General features: G+C 44.8%; 1 protein-coding gene across 1 annotated transcript in view; it reads right to left on the bottom strand.

Annotated features, from left to right (window-relative positions):
* Window positions 1-17,573, bottom strand: part of GPM6B (glycoprotein M6B) — a 106,301-nt gene extending 88,728 nt beyond the window's left edge. Inside the window, exon 1 of the mRNA XM_084226147.1 lies at window positions 17,473-17,573. Coding sequence (XP_084082273.1) covers window positions 17,473-17,476 — 4 coding nt within the window. The 5' untranslated portion in view covers window positions 17,477-17,573. The remainder of the gene's footprint in view (window positions 1-17,472) is intronic.
* Between the last annotated feature and the right edge of the window lie 1,519 nt (window positions 17,574-19,092).

Raw genomic sequence — 19,092 nt, 5'->3', positions numbered from 1 at the left:
GTTTTTAATTAATGTATTTTGCAACTATGAAACAGCATAACATTTGAAATTATGCTACAATTTTCACCACAGACCAAGTTTTTTTCTTATTACAATTGGTTACTAGATAGAAACCAGCGGTAAAAACAGAGTTGGAAAAACTAAGTGTTGCATGGTTCTGGAAAAGAGAAAAAGAATTCCAAGTCAAACTTTGTATGCACACTGCCCCATTACTAGCCAGAAACATCTGTTAGGGGCCAGTAATCATGCTTTCACAAATAATTTCTCTGCATAAGCTTAATAATTTGTATCCAAATTGCACTGTACTTCATTTCCATGATGGTGATCTTCAATCACATCTCCAAGATTGCGCTCCTAGCATAAATCATGCTTCGTAGATTTCATTATAATTAGAAGTTGTTTCCTGGATTATCACATACCAATGCATACTTCTGTAATTACCTACCTGAAAAATGAAGCTAAGGAAGTCTTTCATTTGGTCTTTAATGCAATATTTCAGCCAAATAAACATTATTCCAAGCCATGCTTTATACACTGCTCCAAACCATTTTTTTTCCTGCCTCTAACACAAAATATGACTTTTCCTGTCCATTGAAGAAAGCAAGCATTTGCAATAGCAATAAATCACTACTGCAAAGTCCCAAATCAGCTAAATTCTGCCTGCTGTGCACGGGTGTTTTCCAACATGTCTTTTAACACGAGCATGCACACAGAGACCCCGAGCAAGCAGACTCCTCGTATGTTCTGCTGCCGAGTGCACCGAGTATTGCCTCTCAAGCTCACAGGGCTGCTTGCTGGTGCATCTGAGGAGACCTGTCTATCAGTGCACTGCTGAACTGGGACAAACTTTCATACTAATCAGGATGGGACGCTAACAGATTGCACTCTGAAACACAGCTCTCCTCTGAGGGTCAGTTATTTCAATAAATGTGCATTTGGGTCTGTGTTCTAGCGTTTCTGGGTTTTATCAACATGCATTTTATACTTTTATATATCAATATGCATTATATACTTTCAGACTTGCACCCACTGCCTCTCTGCAGCTTGAGCACTGAGCACTATGAGAAGACAACTAGTCCAGGCTTTCCAGAGAGGAGCTATCCACTTCAATCTTTATTACCTTTAAAACTGTTTGGCTTTGGACCTTTCGGAGGAAAGTCATCCACTGCCACAATATTTCATAGAAAAACACCCCCTAAAAACAATTACTGCTTTTATTTTTAAGTTCTTCACCCAAAACAGGCCAAAGCAGGTTAACTCTCCTGTTCTTTCCAACAGCAGTCCACAGCTTCCTCATGAAGGAAAGCAGGGGGCAGGCTGTGATCTCTCTTCTCTCTGGTGACTGGTGAGAGCAGCCGAGGGAACAGCACGAAGTTGTGACAGGGAAAGTTTAGACAGGATATTAGAAAAAGGTTCTTCACCCAGAGGGTGGCTGGGCACTGAAACAGCTCCCCAGGGAAGTGCTCACAGCACCAAGCCTGAGAGAGCTCAAGAAATGACTGGACAACAGTGTCACCCACATGGTGTGACTCTTGGACTTGTGAAGGGCCAGGAGCTGGACTTCAATCATCCTTGAGTCCCTTCAAAGCAGATCCTCATATTTCATTTCATGGAAGTGAATTACTTCAGAACTTTAAAAAGAAAATCACCAGTTTTTGCTCTTATGTTCCTTTGCAGCAGCCACCAGTAAGTATCCAGTAAATCCTGATTCTTAGCTTAAAATACACAGCACAGACTCAGCCTGCTTTGGGTGATGAATTTAATAAACTCCCATTAATTGGAAGAAGTTCAGCTGAACTTAAAAACTTCAAATCAAAGATGCCTGCAATGTATGTTCACTGAGGCTTTTTAACTGCAATGAACTTTTAAAAAGTTAAATTGGCCTCCATGGAGCCTTTTGTCAAAAAAGGCCGGTACAAAAGCAAATTGAAACTTATCAGGATAGCCCAATTAACACATAGTCCGTGGTGGAGAATACATAAACCCTCTAGACAAAAGAGGCCAAAGCCTCTGTCATTCATACCATCACATTAATTACATTTACTGGAGACTGAACAGGTGGTAGCAGAGAGATTTGACAAAACAATTCCTTAGTGTGAAGCAGCCTAACACCTTAGGAAGCTGAACAGGGCGAAAAGAAACCTATGCAATTATTTCACAGTGCTGCAAATTAACTGCACTCCCAATTTTCATGACACAGTTTTATTGGAATTTTGCAATTGTTGTAATAATGCAGCACAAAATCTGAAAGGAAATTCTCCTTTTCCTTCTAAATTGGGGTTTGAGGACTGCACACAGATTTTCACTGGCAGCTGTGGTGAGAAGATGCTCTAACAGGAGCTATAGGCAGCTTCTCTTCCTCACTGGGGTACCTCCCTAAGTGCTTTAGCAAAGGACAGATGTTGTGCATGACCCAATTGAACACCCTTTTTTTTTGCTATGGCTTTGGGGAAGGAAGAGAACGTTGCACGCAAAATTCAGCGTTGATTAGAAAGCACTAACATTTGGCTGAGCAAACCCCAATTTAGCCCCCTGGGCCTGTCTGACCCACTAACCACTGCTTCCTAACTGCTCTGTTATGGCAGAGTTTGCCTGAAAAATGCAGAGCTTGCAGAGCAAAAGAATATGACCCTTACATCAGTCTTGAAACACTTCCTTAATGGCATACTATGAAAATCCCCATTCCCACACTCTCAAATTTATTGGTATTAAACTACACATTTGTAACAAAGATGTAACAACTGATGGAGCCTCTTTAATGACCGAACAGGGAATGCACTGAAGTATCAGACAAACATAAAACACCACTCAAATAAAGAAAATAAATAGCAAGATCTTCTCTGACTAGGTGGAAGAGATGGGAGAAGAAACCCATTTCAGAGTATTTTCAGAATTCAAAATGTACTGTCCCTGTGGTATACCACAGCACTTCTCCTCCAGACAGCAAACAGGTACTACCTACCAAAAAAAAGAGATCCCTCTTTTGTTTCCACAACTTCCTTTCAAATATGTTTCCTTAAAACATAGGTTTCTCATAGGCTCTGGAGGCTCAGTGTTTGCCTAGGGTTTGTGCTTTCCTATAGATCTGCAACAGTAATCCCTGTACAAAAGAGAAGAGCATAAAAAGCAGGGGCAGGTAGAGCAGAACACATTGAGCCTTTTTTTCCCAAAGCAACAGCAAAGGTACCAGAGTTTCACAAGAAGAAACACGCCAGCTACACTTGAATTGCCTCTTGCAATACCATCAGCAAGTTTATCAAGATCTGGTACCCAGCTCAAGTCCCAGTTCTGAAGCATACATGAAAGCCTTCATCTTCTATTACCAAAAACAAAACCAAAAAAAAAAAATTCCATTCATCACCATGGAAGAAGGAAAATTTGAAGTAAGTACCAGCCACTAAATGCTCAGAAAACAAACAGCAAACAAAAGCCTCCAAAATAATAGCAAGTCTTGTGATTTTTTTTTTCAGCATTCAAAGACTACAACAGACAATGGCTGGATAGGAGCAGGATCCAAGAGCAAAGATTTTGCAGTGTTAAAGAACCAGGCATCTGCAGCTCTCTGAAGGACACTGATCCTCGCACAGAAAGAAAGGAGACATCAAAGAGATGCTCTCTTTTACAGCTAGTGGGGGTTAATGGTATCTTGCAAAAATGTGATTCTTCAAAAAGGGAGAAGGGACTGCCATGTTTAGGTATCATCAGTGGTTAATGATTTTGTAGGAGCGCGGAAAATTATGTTTAGTGACCTCTAATTTCTCATGCTTTCTAAAGATAAATTAGAACTTCAAAGGAAGAATCAGGGAAAACCGGAGCCAAAACCACAGCCTCTCTGTACAACTCACACATTTGCTTTCCTTTCCAATTGTTCCCAAGCTGAAGGTCTGTCCAATACAAGCCTTCAAACTAAGGATCATTTTCATTTAACTGCAGAGACAATTCTTTCAGAGGGAAAAAAAGGACAGCATAACACAATGTGCATGTTAAACCTTTTTTTTTTTCCCAAAAAATATTTCAGTTTTTTGAGAGAAAGACCTTTCTAATTCAAATATTCTGCTTGTTTGGATCAAAAAATAATCCTACTGGTTTTGTTTTTCTGCCAACGACAACTTTTTTAAACACTGTAAAAACAAACAAACAATGAAAAAAGAAGAATATTCACTCCATCACCAGAGATCAGTCATGGAGGACCTTACCATTGTATGGCACAGCAGAACAAGGCAGGAGCATCAGGGCATACAGGCACCACACCAGGGAAGAATTTGGGAAAACACTTTGGCAGCTCCCAATGGCTCCTGTCTGAAAAATGCCTTGGAAAAGAAGTAGCACAGCTATCATATAAGAGACCTTGACACTGTCACTCTGTAGTTGTGACCTGATGGAAAGACAGCCAGATGCAGAATGCTCCTTTTCAAAAAGGCTTCACTGCATTTTTTCTATGAAAACTCCTGCTCACCTATTACCCAGCCAACAAAGAGGGCTTGAAGAGACATTAAAATGGTGTCATCTACATATAAAGAAAAAATAGGCACATCGTCCAGCTCATGGGAACAAAAATCACAAGCAAGGGACTTTGAGCCTTCAAACTGATGAAACTTGCATGGTTTGAGATTAAAACTCTGTTGCACTCTTGCTTTTCTTGAATTTCCCACACACAGATATAAAAGACAATACCCTTAAAGCTCAGAGGACTTGGATTTAATGCAGTAAACTGCAGGCAGCCCAATTATGTTAACTATTTTAGATACCCATGAGAAGATCAGCTTTCAGGCCAGTTATGCACACAAAGTTATCTTCTCTCTCCCCCCGTTTTCTACTCCCACAGCGCTGGCTTTCTGCAGATGGGACAGCACGAGACCCTGTCAGCCAGCGAGCCCTGTGCCCCGACAGGGTCCCAGCAAGGCTTGTGCTTTGTGCCAGCCAAGCCTTGCTCTCCTCCTCCTCCTCTATATGAGATGAGGGGTCTCAAATGAACAGATATTCCCCCAGTTACTGAGCTGATGGAATGGCAGGAAATGCAAGCAAAGGGAAAGACTTAGCAAAGCCAAATAGTGCTAGAGTTAATAATCATGCCCTAATTCAAACCAGGCTCTTCTAAAGCAGGTCAGGTTAATTTTAATTACTAGGCAGTTTTATTTTCTTGGCACGAGCCAAAGAGGTTCACATCAGAACCACAGGAACCACTTGGGAGGCAGGAAGCTGCTGCACTTATCCTGTGAGCACCACGACCCCAATCAATTAGCATGCAGTGCTGCACATTTCCTTAAATCATCTCCAGCGCATACATTCCTGGTCTCACACCCAGGTCACCATAGCTATGAGGGAAACAAAAGATGGTGGTGATTCTTGCTGGCAGCTGCTGCCCTGCCTCTTCCACGGCTCTGCAGGGAACGCAGCGCCGGGCTAACGTTTGGGAAGGCGCTTCTCGAGCAAACTCCTACCACGCCAAAGCAGGTGAGCCCACACACGTGAAAAGAGACCAAAGAGCTGGTGTTCCCAAGCAAAACTGGAAATGAAAAAGTCTGTGTGTGTGATTGAGTAAACAGCCAGCTCAGGATTATGTGAACAGAGGTTAAGTTTAGGTTACCACATAACCCTGAGAGGACAGAAGCCACACAGCTGGGCAGAGCACTGCCAGATTTCCACACTCTGCAGTTGGTGCCATAGCACATACACACACATAGCACATTGTCATTACCCTCTGGTGACACCTCCTCCACAGGGCTTGATGGAGCCAACGAGTGTGTCAGCAGCACCACAAACTCAAGGAGAACCCTCTTATGCAATGTTACTGTTCCATCTGAAGAGTGTATTTTCCTTTGTGCTTCATTAACAAAACAAACAAATAAAAGAACAAACAACAAAAAGACACCAGGAGAAAAAAGAAAGCTTGTCTTCTTTCATACTAAGCCCAGAAAGGCCATATGAGGACCCTCCTCAAAAGCCACTGCAGAAAGCACCACAGATGTCCAAGCCATGGCCTAGACTTTGTCCTGCAGCCACAAAATCTCCTGATCCTTCTGGTCTCCCACAAAAGGGATGCTGACAGTGAGCACACAGCTAAGAAGTGCTGGAATCCTTATCTCCTCCTCTCAAGCTTCATGGTTTGTATCATTAACTTCAGTGCTTAAGAGAAACACAGCTGCCTTGGCAGGTCACACTCAAGGAAGAAAGGCAATTTCTGAGTAAGTGCAAAGTAAAGTCATGATGACCTAGGGGAAGGACTTTAATTAATTGTCAGTATCTCCTAGCAGGAAGCACTGGCACGGTACATCCCAAGTGCTGTGGAAGGCCTGGGATGCAGGCTGTCACCAGGGTGCTCTTCCCAGCTGTCCCCTTCAGGACAAAGCAGGGCACACAACAGCTGCCAAGCCTGATGGCTTCAAGTGTCACAGTTCTGTCTGTGTCTGCCACAGAAGAGCACAGGTTAGTGCTACACATCCACTCATGATGTGGAAGTCACCTGAGAGCACAAAATGTCTCTGGCTATGCTGAGTGTCTCTGGGACTACAAGCAACAGTTCAGGATAAATTGAACTCTGGGATACTGCAGTGATGTCAGTGATTTAGCCTGACACGAGAAAATAGTGTTAAAATGGCAAATAAAGGCCATTTTATTTGCTTAACAAGGCCAAGTGTAAGGTCCTGCACCTGGGTCAGGGCAACCAACCATGCATACAGGCCAGGTGATGAGTGCACTGAAAGCAGCTCTGCCAAGAAGGACCTGAGCTGCTGGTGGATGAAAAACCAACTTTGAACCAGCAGTGTACACTTGCAGCCCAGAAAGCCAGCTGTGCTCTGGGCTGTACAAAAGCAGCATGGCCAGCAGGTTGAGGGAGGCAAGTCTGCCCCTCTGCTCTGGCAGTGTGATAGCCCAGCTGGAGCACTGCACCCAGCTCTGGGCTGCAGCACCTTCAAGGCAGGATGGACATTAACCCTTTGGAGCAGGTCCAGAGGAGGTTACAAAGGTGAGCAGAGGGCTGGAGCATCCTATGAAGACAGGCTGAGAGAGCTGGGGCTGTTTAGCTTGGAGAAGAGAAGGTCTGGGGAGATCTTGTAGCACCTTCTAGTACCTGAAGGGAGCCTACAGAAAAGATAGGAGGGACCCTTTACCAAGGACAAGGGGTAATGCTCTAAACTGAAAAGAGGGCAGATTTAGAGTAGACACTAGGATGAAATTCTTTACTGTGTGGGTACTGAGACTCTGTGACCAGGTCTCCCAAGGAAGTTGTGGATGCTCCATCCCTGGAAGTGTTCAATGCCAGGCTGGATGGAGCTCTGCTCTAGTGGGAGATGTCCCTGCCCACGGCAGGGAAGTTGGAACTGGATCATCGTTAAGGCACCTTCCAATCCAAACCATCCTACAAGTCCATAATTGTTTTCCTGTTTAAACTTGGATAGGGAGAATAAATCTCTCTCCATAGAGATCTAAGAACCACATGCAAATGCAAAGCTCAAGTGTCGGAGCAATGAAGCATATGTAACAAAAAGCTTGACATATTTTCTGAGTGAGGCAATAGAAACACTTTATTTACAAGGTACAGGAGCCAACATAAGGGATGTTTCACACATGCAGAAGAAGACAGACTACTGACCATGTGGGAAGTGGGCACAGCAGTCACGCTCACCAACACATATGGAAGGAAAAAGGCATGCTTCCCTCCTACTAATCTTACCACTCTCTTCCCTAAAAAACAAGAGTTTTAAGGACCAAGTATTTTTAAAAGGATTACAGTAGACGAGAACTTAAACAAGCATGATGGCATTCTCTGAATTGATAAACCTGACTTATGTGATGGGAAAGAGCAAGGAATGCTTTGGGAACTCACATTTTGGCTGGAGAACTGCTTTTCCCCTTCTGTGTCATCTTATGAAGTCCACTGTCCTGGTTTAGGAAGGGCACTCCCGAATATAGTACTCCCACTAGAAAGAAAATGAACCACTCCCCTCCTCCCCCACTCTGGTGGGAAACAAAAGGAAGAGATTATGGGTTGAGATAAGAACAAGTTACTAGAAACAGCAGCGAGATAAGAAAAGGAACAGTACCAGTAACAACACTAATAAAGGAAGTGTATAACAGGCAAAAATGCTCACCGAGCCTGGGACAGTGAAAAACAGTGGCAGAGACCCTCCACGTGCCACACTTCCCCACCCTGCAAGCCATGCCCACCTTCCTCCCAGGAGCAGGAGCCCCTTGCTTCCATCCCTGGCAGTGATGTGGGAGGTACAGAATAGCGACCCAGATGCACCCACACTCCAGGCTCTGCCCCCTCATGGCTACTGCAAAGAAAATACCTCTGTCCTGGCCAAAACCAGCACATCCTCCTCAGCCTCTTCTCAGGAGTCCTGCACAGAGAGCCCCGTCAGCAGGCTGGAGGAACAACGAATGAACAAAGATGCTCCAATTCCAAATAACTGGTAGGGTTTCTTTGGGTTCTTTTCAACAGAAACTCGGGTATTGTTTCCATTCTCATCCCTCAGATAAACCCCAACAACTCTGTGGCAAATAAGGAACATTTCTAATTTTTTAATCACTTTGAACATTGTTCTTTCTAAGAGGGTAGGTAATCTTCAGAAAGTCGATAGCTATCCTACAGCCATCATACTGACCAATTTTGCAGGTATCTTTACAGCCAAAAAATACCAATGCTATCTAAGATCAACTAATCAAACATGAAACAAAGCATTTTTATCAACTAAATGTGTTTTTGTAAGGGGGACAAGTAACTAGTGCTGACTGTAACTACCCTGCCATTTTCCTGAACCTTTTTTTTTTGCATGTTCTTATAGGAACGGAAGACTCAGTGTGCAGTAATTAACACAGTTATATGTCAGGTTTTAACAGCAGCTGGGACATTTCCATTAGCCTTGGCAACAAAACTTAATATTCCACATGTACCATGCCTTTTTGTTACTGTGGAAATAGAAATCTAAGACTCCAACCTCCCTCCAGTAAAGCACTTAATTTTGCTTTAAGAAAGCATCTCTTGATTTTCTGTTTATTTTAAAGCTGTTTCTTTTAAAGCCACTCCTGTTTTCTGTCTCTCAGAGAGGTACATCCCTCACTTGGAAGCACAAGTCACAGTCACAGCTGCGCTCACCTACCACGTGTGAAAAACCAGCAAGCACTTCTGGACTTCATGGAGGAAGTCTGCAGTGGAGGATCAAATGCCAACAGGAATAAGGGGATCAGGGAACTATCTACCCACACACATCCCTGTCCAAAAAACCTAAAGCAGCCTAGAGGGAGGGAAGGAACAAGGTTTGACCATGATATCCAGCACTTCCTCTCTGCGAGGATAATGGAAACAGCCTAAGCCATTCTGGACAAGTCAGCAGATTTTATGATGACAGCCATAGGAAACATCAAAAAATCCACAAATAAAGTTTTACAGGAAAATAAAATAATTTTAATGAAATCTGTAGACTGTTTAAGGATGAAATCAATTGAGTCTTGAGTCGGGCTGCTACTTCATTTGTGTTTTGTTTCAGTTCCACCCACTCCTCAAATACCTACCTTCAGTCTGCCACAGCTACTTTAAATCAGCGTTTTCAAGAGTTTTTTTACTCCTTCTTTTTTTTTTTTTTTTTTTTTTTTTTTCCTTTTCTGAGGTTTCCACTGAGGAATAAGAGGAATTTAGTATGTGGTAGATTACAACAATTTCTCAAGCATGGTGTTGCAACCATATCAGTGGCAAATAACAAGATAACATGAAAAATGTCAAAGAATTTCAGGAGAAGGTTAAAGATTAAGTATCTACTGTATGCTTCTCCTAGATAAAGTTTGAGGAGCAAAACTGGTATTTTCAAACTGCTTTAAAATAATTTAAAGGGCGAAACAAATAATTGCAGCCTAAACCAAGCAAAAATTATTTGCTGGATATTTTTTATTCCACGTCATTATTTCTTTAAGTCTCCAGGCATAATCTGAATTGGGAGATTTTCATCAGACAACTACCATTTCATCAGACAAATCACCATTTCAATTTCAGCACAGTATGGGGGAAATGTCTATGAAGTGAAGGTAAACATTGCATAAGGGAAATAATGGGCTGCATCAGTCACACATAGCAAAGCCCTCTCTGCACTGCATTCCTTGCACTGGCTTATACAAAACTTTGGCTCAATGTAACTGTTACCAGCTTTAGTGCCCAAGAACTTCCCTGGCTGGAGAGCAGGCAGTAAGAGACAATTGTATGGACTGGATTCTGTTACATCCCTTGACAAGGCATGACAAATATCTCAGAGATTTCAAGGCTTTTGTACCTGTGCCCATCACAGAGCATGAGCAGATGTTGCATTAAGTGTTCTTGTTTTCACACCTTGCAAGTCGTGGGTTCTTGACAGATGTGCTGGAGCAGATCCCTGTGCTTGCACCAAAAAAACTCCAAAATACTCCCACTAGACATCTCTATTTCCTCGTGACTTTTTTTTTTTTTAATGCATGCCTAAACAGCTCAAGAAAAGCATTTAATTTCCCACAAGGGAAGCTACATGTGGCAGACTTATTTTCAGCTGTGTGCTTAACAAATACAAAAACTCATTTTACGCTTTTGTTTGGGAAAGTGCACGACATTTATGTCAACAGTTTTAGTAACAAAAGCGTAAGTTTAGACACAAGTAGCAATCGCTTAAAACCTTCCAAAAGTTATTCCTTCAAAAAAAATAAAGCTAGGAAAAAGAAAACTACAAATATAGGATATAGAAAACACAGATAACAAGAAAATTAAAACTACTTTAGTGAAGAATTTACAAAAAAGTATTGAAGATCCAGCCAGGGCTCTGCACTAGTTCAGACTTGCATGGTGTTTGTTGGCATGGTGTGTGCCAAGGACTCCATTCCAGAAAATCCTTACAGAAATTCACCAAACCTTGAACTTAAGAAATTTTAAAAAGAAGTCTTAAGTTGATGAAAGCACTGTTTTATGCCATGAAACATTTGTGCCCAATCAGAAAACACATATAAACCCATGGAATTATATGTGTGAAATCTCTCTTGAAGCCCTAGCTAAGACCCAAGAGCAGCCCCACGGCCGAGTGGGCTCCCAAAGGGGGTCAGAAGGCAGGGGGCAGTCAGATTCCTCCCCAGTGAGCCACCAGGGCAGGCTGCACTGCCCCAGCTCAGCAAAACAACCTATAAACACAAGTGTATGTGTCCAATACTGAGAAAACCAGCACACGACTCAAAACATAAACCTCCTCTGGCTGAACTCCCACTCTTACGCTGGGTTTGGATCTCCTGACCAGCTGCATTGTTAACACAAGGTGTCCTTTCTGTCTGTTTATCCACAAACCAGCACCTGGAAGGCAAGCCAGCTGCTTCCTTACTCCTGCAAAACTTTTGCCCTGCTTTCTCCTTCAGTGCAATCCAGCTCTGATTTATGTATGGTTTACACCAGGGCAATTTTTTATTTCTACTAGCATTGAAAGAGTGTATTCAAAGACAAGAGCTTTAGGCTGCAATATGAAACAATTGTTCTATGAACTTGAGACATTAAAAAAAAACCAAACAAAATTATGAAGGCTGTATCTTACACTGGATACTTCAAATCAGTTCATGAAATCCAGTCTTGCTCGTGACCCAAGTCCCAGCTAGCTTTGAACCACAGTCCTTTTCAACATCTCCCCACAGGAAAAAAAAAAAAATCCCAAATATTAAAGTACATTTCTGAGAGTCCTTCTCTGTACATACAATTCTAGGCAACAATTTCCAAGTGTGCCATGCACACAACTATCAAAGCATAAAACAAATATGCCCAAAAGTGATGCAGAGAAAGGCACTGAGGTTTGTGCCTATCAATAGCTCTGTGGCAGGCACATCCTTCTGTTAATGAAACACAAGCTCCATTCACATTTTGAAATTTGCTGCTCATCAAAGAGCTCCAAAACCAGGGAGAACAAAAGATGTTGAATTCTCACAGTTCTTTGTGTTGCTTGTAAATGTTTCCCAAGCCACAACTCCCCATGCAAGCTTTTGAGCCTAAAACCCAAGAGACAAATAATTATGGAGAGGAAGACTGCCAAAGCACCAAGACAGAGCAGCAATAGAAAGCAGCAAACAGCACAGAATTAAGTGGTACATAGGATGCTACCTACTTGTTATGCTGAATGGTGACATCTCCACTGATGCCCACTGTGTTTACAAGGGAGGGCTGACAGGATCTGGACTGGCACAGCTATCCCTGCTATCTCAAAATCACCCCTGCCTGCAGAATAAAGGCTGGGGAAGGATCAGGAGACGTGGATTCCTCTCTGGGGACTGCCAAGCCAAATTTGCTTCCTTTGGGCCACAGGCTACATTGCACATGACCTGGAAGAAGCCAACTTAGGAGATGGATGTGATGGGCTCTGTTTTGTCTTTTGAGCACTGTGGGTATGGACCCAGTAATCCTGCCAGTGCAGGATTCTGCACCTCTCCAGGGAGAAGCTTGCAGGCTCAGCTGGGACCCATCACTTGAATAAACCATCTTTGATGTTCCACGTGGAAACTAAACTAACTTTCCTTACATTTGCTCACACCAGTGCAAACCCAGAGGCACTGGTATACACAAATGGATTTTAAGGAAACAGCCGGAAGAACAGAAAGAATCTTGATTTCTATCAAGCCAATGCAACCACAAGCGTGCTTAAGCAAACCCTGGAGAATGAGCTCCCAAATTTCTCACCACACACCTCACCAGACTGGAACTCCAGCGGGATGCCATGTGCTCCATCACCTTCCACAACATTAACACTGTGGGGCCACAAAGAGAATTTTTCACAGGTGGGCTGGAGGAGCTGCCCACAGGGGGAAGGTGCTGTGCTGCCTGGGCAGTGCAGGGCAGGCACTCATGGGGACCAGCTGCGTGCGTGTCTGAGGAAGGCAAAGGGCACACACAGCTGGGGTGCCCGTGGGGGAGGGAAAACAGAAGAGAAATAAATCCATCAGTGGGAAGAGCAGCCATGGTGGGGAGCGAGGCAACGCAGCAACGCACAGCGGCTCACCCGGCAAATGCTCTGCTTCAGGGAAATGTCACTGGATACAGTGCTCTCCCACTTCTGAAAAGACAACACATTTCTAACCAAAAACTATCAGTGGAAATACAATAAGAGGAGTTATTTTGCACCTGCCTTCAACAACTGTGTACCTCAGAGAAAAGAAAATCCTCGCTAATGAAAATGTGCAGCACTCAGATAACGTGATACTGCTGCAGGAGGAAAAAAAAAGAGATACCAGGAAGTGGGTTTGGTGTCAAGGTTTTTTTCACCTTATCCTGAAATGGACGCTGGACTTATTTTTTTAGAATAAGGACTTTAGATATTACTGAATATTGTTCAGAAATGTTGTGCATCCCCAATCCCTGGATGCTCCTTCCCTGGAAGTGTTCAAGATCAGGCTAGGCTGGGCTTTGAGCAAGTGAAAAGACATCCCTGCACATAGCAGAGGGGTTGGATTAATTGATCTTTAAAGCTCAAACCAAAATATTCTATGATTAGAAGACACCTGGAGACTTCCAACTGGTTTTAAAAATTCCATAAACACTCTGAAAAGACAGGCAAGCAGGCACTGACAGTTCAGACCTCCCTGGGATGCAATTTATCACCCAGTAGGTTCTTCTGAAATGTAACAATTCAAGATCTATCAGACACAGAATTAACACACAGGATGGAGGATATCCTGTATTACAGAACCACACACTTAAAAAGAGAGGATGAGGAAGAACCTGTAAACATAGTGAAAACACAGATTGTTTAAGATACACAACATTTTCTCCTCCACCTCCTTCTCAGACAAGAAGGATTATAGTGAGAAGGCAAATTAAGTACCTTTTAACAGCACAAACATGTGCTGTGGAGATAGAGGAAGGGCAGCAGTATAAAATTTTGTATTCCACAGGTTTTATGAGAAGACAAATTTAATATTAGTTTCTTTTCTTTTAATAAGAATAAGGTTAAATATGTTTAAGAGGTGTATGTTTTCAGGAAATATGGACTACACCATTTGACAATTGAAATCCAGCCACCCTCAATGACCAAAGCTAATCAGATTTTACTATTAATGTTAGACACTAAAGATTTCAGCTCCTAACTGAATGAAATGTATATCTGTATAGAAAGAAAGTAGACTGTCTCTTTCAGGATTTGTCCCCAACTGTTTATAAGAAGAAAGCCTGGTTTAGGGAATATTTGAACCTACTTCAGACACATTTAATTTAAAAGCAAGGACCATTTCTCTGGGTGGCAACAGCCCCTAAGCTGGAACTCCTGAAGATAATGCCTACAAGAAAGGGATGGTCTGCTCTAGGATTCAGGGAGGAACTGAGGGACACAGAAGCAAGTACTGCTGATAGAGCTGGATGGGCTGGAGAAGGGGTGAAGAACAGGAGACGGCCCCAGTGTGACACCTCTGGGAGTCCCCTGAAGGCTCCACAAGGCAGCACTTCCTGCACGGGAACTTCGAGAAATGGGACTAGAACCCACAGAAAGACAGGCAAAATTTCATCCCCTCTTTGCAGACAGTGTTCTCCTCAGTATCTCTTTTCAAAAAACCAACCAACCCAAATATAATATATGTACCCACATCGCTCCAACCACTTTTTTATTCTTTTGAGTAAAAAGCAACAGTTTGGAGAGTAGAAAGAAGAAAAAGCATAAAATTACAAAAACACACAGTTCGCAAGAAATGACGTTGTATTGTGCTTTTCAAACTTTTAGGAACCAAAACTTTCTGCGTTTTTTTGTTCATTTTGTAAAATAACAGCCCACCATTCCACTTCTAAGTGAAACACTGTATTTTAGAGAGTGTGTGCCACAATGCCCGTGGGTGGGACTTCTCAGAGGAGATGCTCAAAGCAATGCACTGGTCCTTACTGAGCACCCTCCATCCAGCCAGTGCAAACCCTCTCCAGGGCTGGCAATAGGGTGCCCAAGTTTCAGAAGTGCTGAGGGAGCCAAAAGCCCAAAGAACAACAATGGCTGCAGAGGGCTCTCAGCCTCCAAAAAGGAAAACAAAAACCAGCCTGGGTAAGCCAGTCCAACACAAAAGTTTTGTGTGAGCAAGGACAACTCAAGCTGTCTTAATGAGAAGCAGTCCAACACATCCCTGCCATCAGGTCAGGGAGCTCAATAACAGCACTGGGGCTCCACACAAGGCCTGGTGAGACAATCACATCAGCCTCAGTCTACCTAATGCCAAGGCAACAGTTATGCAATGACAGAAACAAAACGTTGTATTCATGGGGGACTGGATCACCAGCTGACAAAGGCTTCTTTTTGTGACTTCTTTTTGAAGTACTTCATATGAAATTTCTGCTCCAAGTCCCCTCTCCTGACTGACCAAACTGCCATTAATTCAGGCACAGCTTGGTCATCCAACAATGCTTCTAAGCAAAGAACTCAGCAGACCTTGGAATTTTGTGTTGCTATTATCATCATTATGAGCAAAATGTTCAAGAAAAGTTTTCTTGTCTTTACTCCCCTTTTCCCAACTGCTACATTCAGGACAACACCTTCTATAGGGACATAAATTATATACTTCACACACTGTTGCAGACCCACAATGTGCAAGACTAACTTTAGTGGATTTTTAAGATTATTGAGACTGAAATAAAGATGGGCTTCTCCTTAAGGTGAATCACTCACAAAGATTTAAAACAGCGTTTTGATTTCAAACTGCTAACAGCTTAATTCACTGAAGGAAAACCAATTTCATACACTTAGCAGCAAAGACATTTAAGAAGAATTTTACATGGAAATCAATACTCTTCCCTTAATGAGACAGTAAAAACATTCCTTTGTTTCTATCCCTCTTCCCTCCCCATTCCAAGATTTATTGGACATCAACCCATGCCAGTAAAGGTGTAAGTTAGGAGGAGGATAGTAAGATACAAACAAGAGGAAAGGCCGCCCACTTTGCAGTTTCATTTAATATCAAAAGTTCACACAGGAAAAGAATAGTCTAAAAAATGAGTAGAGTATGGACACAAAAAATAAGGTTTTTGATGCTGCTAATACAGCTGGTTTGTGTCAACCATCAGAGTTGCTGAGGCTACAGGAATCAGTACTCTACTGTGCACTAAAAGGGGTATAGAAAACTTCTAAAAAGCTTAGTAAAAAGACATTAATACTAGAGGAGTCTGATCTTCACTAAGCTGGGGAACAAACCAGTTAATAAGCATTTAGAAATTAGGGAATTAGGTGATGCGAATTAATTTAACAAAGTAGCGATCATAGGAATTCCGTCAGCTTCCTTTAGCTTTGGCTGAGTAATTAATTTTTTTCTTCTTAATTAAAACCAGAGACAGTGCCAGCATCAGTATGTGCATATTAACACTCGGGCACGCACTGATAGCTCTGCTTTAGCAGTTGCAACCTCTAAGCAATAATACGCCAGTGGCAAACCAGACCAAAGACACAGCTGTATTTTTCTATCTTTAATTTTTCCAAACCTCCTAACTTTCACTACTGCTTAATTAATTTGGATGTATTGTTGGTTGAAAGAGCTCGCGGGAAGCAGCCCATACACTGAAAAGTCCCATGCTGAAAGGATGGGAGTGCTGAAGGCGAGTGCTGACTGCCGACGGACCCATGTGCACTACGGACCTTTCCCTCCCTAGGGCCCCCTTTCTGCTCCCGTTAGCACGCTCCCGCAAGCGCTACCCTCCCCGGGTACAAAAGTTTGGGAACAAAAGTTGCCACTTTCCACCCACCGCAGCCGAGGGAACAGCGCACCACGTTATCCCAAGGGCCCGCAGGATTCCCCAGTGCTCACTCACACCAGTGCATCACGCCCGGCACACGGGAGCGCTCAGCACTGCCCACTCCACTCTCCTGCCCGTGCCCCGAGGCTGCTCCCCCTCTGCCGACCAAACTTCGCAGCCCGGCAAAAGCCGATCCGCACCTCTGGGGACGCGGCTCTGCCGAAGAGGGGCTGCGCCCCCTCGCTCCGCCGTACGCCGAGGGGCAGCCGGGGACACCGAGCCAGCCCCCAGCGCCGGGCGGCGGCTCCGAGACCCGCGGAGAGCCCCGGGCACGCTCCGGCCGCCCGAGCGCGCCTCTTCCTCGGCGTCTGAGGGATGGACCGCGGGATGCAGAAGCTCCGGGCCGGCTGCGTACAACCGCCTCCGAAACTACAGATCCCGCATTCTGCATTATTATCATTATCATCATCCACATCAATGATTTACTTTAAGAGGAAGGGAGCGCTCTGCAGCTGGCGAGCAAGGTCCCGTTGTTCCGCCGGACAGGGTGTCCCTGAGCCCGTCCCCGCTCCCGCTCCCAGCGCGGAGTTTCTGCGGCAGCGGCGCCGAGCGAGGCGGGCGGAGGGGCGGCCGCTCCCCCTCCCCGCGCCTCCGCCGGGGCGCTCAACAGGCGGCTCCGCTGCCGCTGCCCCCGCCGGGGCTGCCCCGCACCTGCCCCCGCGCCCACCCTCCCCGCAGCCGCGGCTCTCCTGCGGCCCCGGGGCGCGGGCTCTGCCGCAGCCGCGCTCGCTTACCCATGGCCGGCTCGCGTGGTCCGGGCGGTGCGGGGGGCGCAGGGCAGGGGCTCGCTGTGCTGTGCCGTGCCGGGCTGTGCTGGGCTGTACCGGGTGAGCGGGCAGGCGGAGGGCAGCGGCCGCAGCTCTCGCAGTGGCGGGCTCGGCTGGGCTCGCCTGCGGCGGGAGCGAGGGGCGGGAGGGCCGGGAGGGGCGGGGCGGCCCCGCCTGCACCGCCCCAGGGGCCCGGCCCGGCCCGGCCGCGCGGGGCAGGGGGCACAGCGCCCCCCCGCGGCCGCCGCTGCCGCCCGGGGGTCGCGCTCGGTCCCGCCGCCGCCCCCATCCTCCTCGGGTGTGACATCCCCCGTCCTCCCCCGGCGTGACATCCCCCGTCCTCGAAGTCTGCCAGGGACGCGCCGCCGCGGGCAGGCAGGACCCCTGACCCTCTCGCCTGGGAAACCTTGGGAACCTGAGCTGCGGGCACCCTTGACCTTCAGAGGCACCTGCCCCCTAATGTTTCTCTGTGACAATGGCAAGGGCACTGTGTGCTCAAACACAACATCATTTCATTCATTACTCTCTGTACCCGTGCTCAGCAGTGTGATTCTTATCTTCACAGCCCCTTCTGAAGCGTCTCATGCCGCTTCCAGCGTCACGCTGCACTGCGGGAGCTGCCACCTGAGCGACGTTCCAGCCACACAGCCGTGTAGGACGGTGCGCGCAGGGACTTTGTCACTCTAAGCACTGCGAGGAATGTGTCCTGGCTTTGGGAAAATTCGATGAACGGGACCCTGGAAGTAACAGACCAGGTAGTTCAGGGGCATATGGGTGGTTTCTCCCTTAGGAGATTACCAGTAACCCCTTCCCCACACCGAGAGGTGTTGGAGGTAAAACAACAGTGAGGATCACACAGGAGTCATCCTTCACAGACACTGATGACAGGTAGGGAAGTGAGTGGCGAAGTCAGCTTTTTCAGTTTAGTTGCTTTCCTGAATTGGACTTTTACCATTAGAGCAATTTGATTGCTTCAGTTGCAAAGGCCTGTGCTTTAGACAGAATAAGTGCATCTACAGTGACTAATATCAATCAGATTGTGCTGATTTACATTAACTGGGTACTTGGCATGCATTTCTTTTGTCTTTGCCACAATAATAATACACTAATCTTCTGTTATTTATGTGCAGTGTAAGGATATATTTCATTTCCTCTTATGATCATTAACACATCAATCTATTCAATTATGTAACAATATTTTTCACCTCAAGTTGAGATCGATTGCTTAAGAACATATTAATAACGTTAAAAAGCAAAAGAGTGACAGAAGTGTGAACACTAATTTTTAGGGAAATTAGTTCATACTTCAGAAATTCAGGCCCTGCTCCCAAAAGAGTGTGTGCACTCATTATTAAAGTTGCAATGTTAATGTGTAGTTTCTTTTCCATTAAAAAAAAAAAATCACAGTCTCAAAATGATCTGAGGCTTTTGCATTGATTAATGAACATGTATGCTTTTCCAGTAAGGTCTGTGGGCTCAACACCACGCAAGCACCGTGGGATCAGGGAGTAAATGCCTCTCCTCTAACAGGCAATAAGTGGATTGATGGAGTAAGCCATTTTATAAAGATAAAAAAAATCATAGCTA

This window comes from Fringilla coelebs (genome assembly GCF_963513975.1).
Source record: "Fringilla coelebs genome assembly, chromosome: 2".
Classification (NCBI taxonomy): domain Eukaryota; kingdom Metazoa; phylum Chordata; class Aves; order Passeriformes; family Fringillidae; genus Fringilla; species Fringilla coelebs.
Note: the sequence above shows the minus strand (reverse complement) of the source record. Positions and strands in the feature narration are given on the sequence as shown.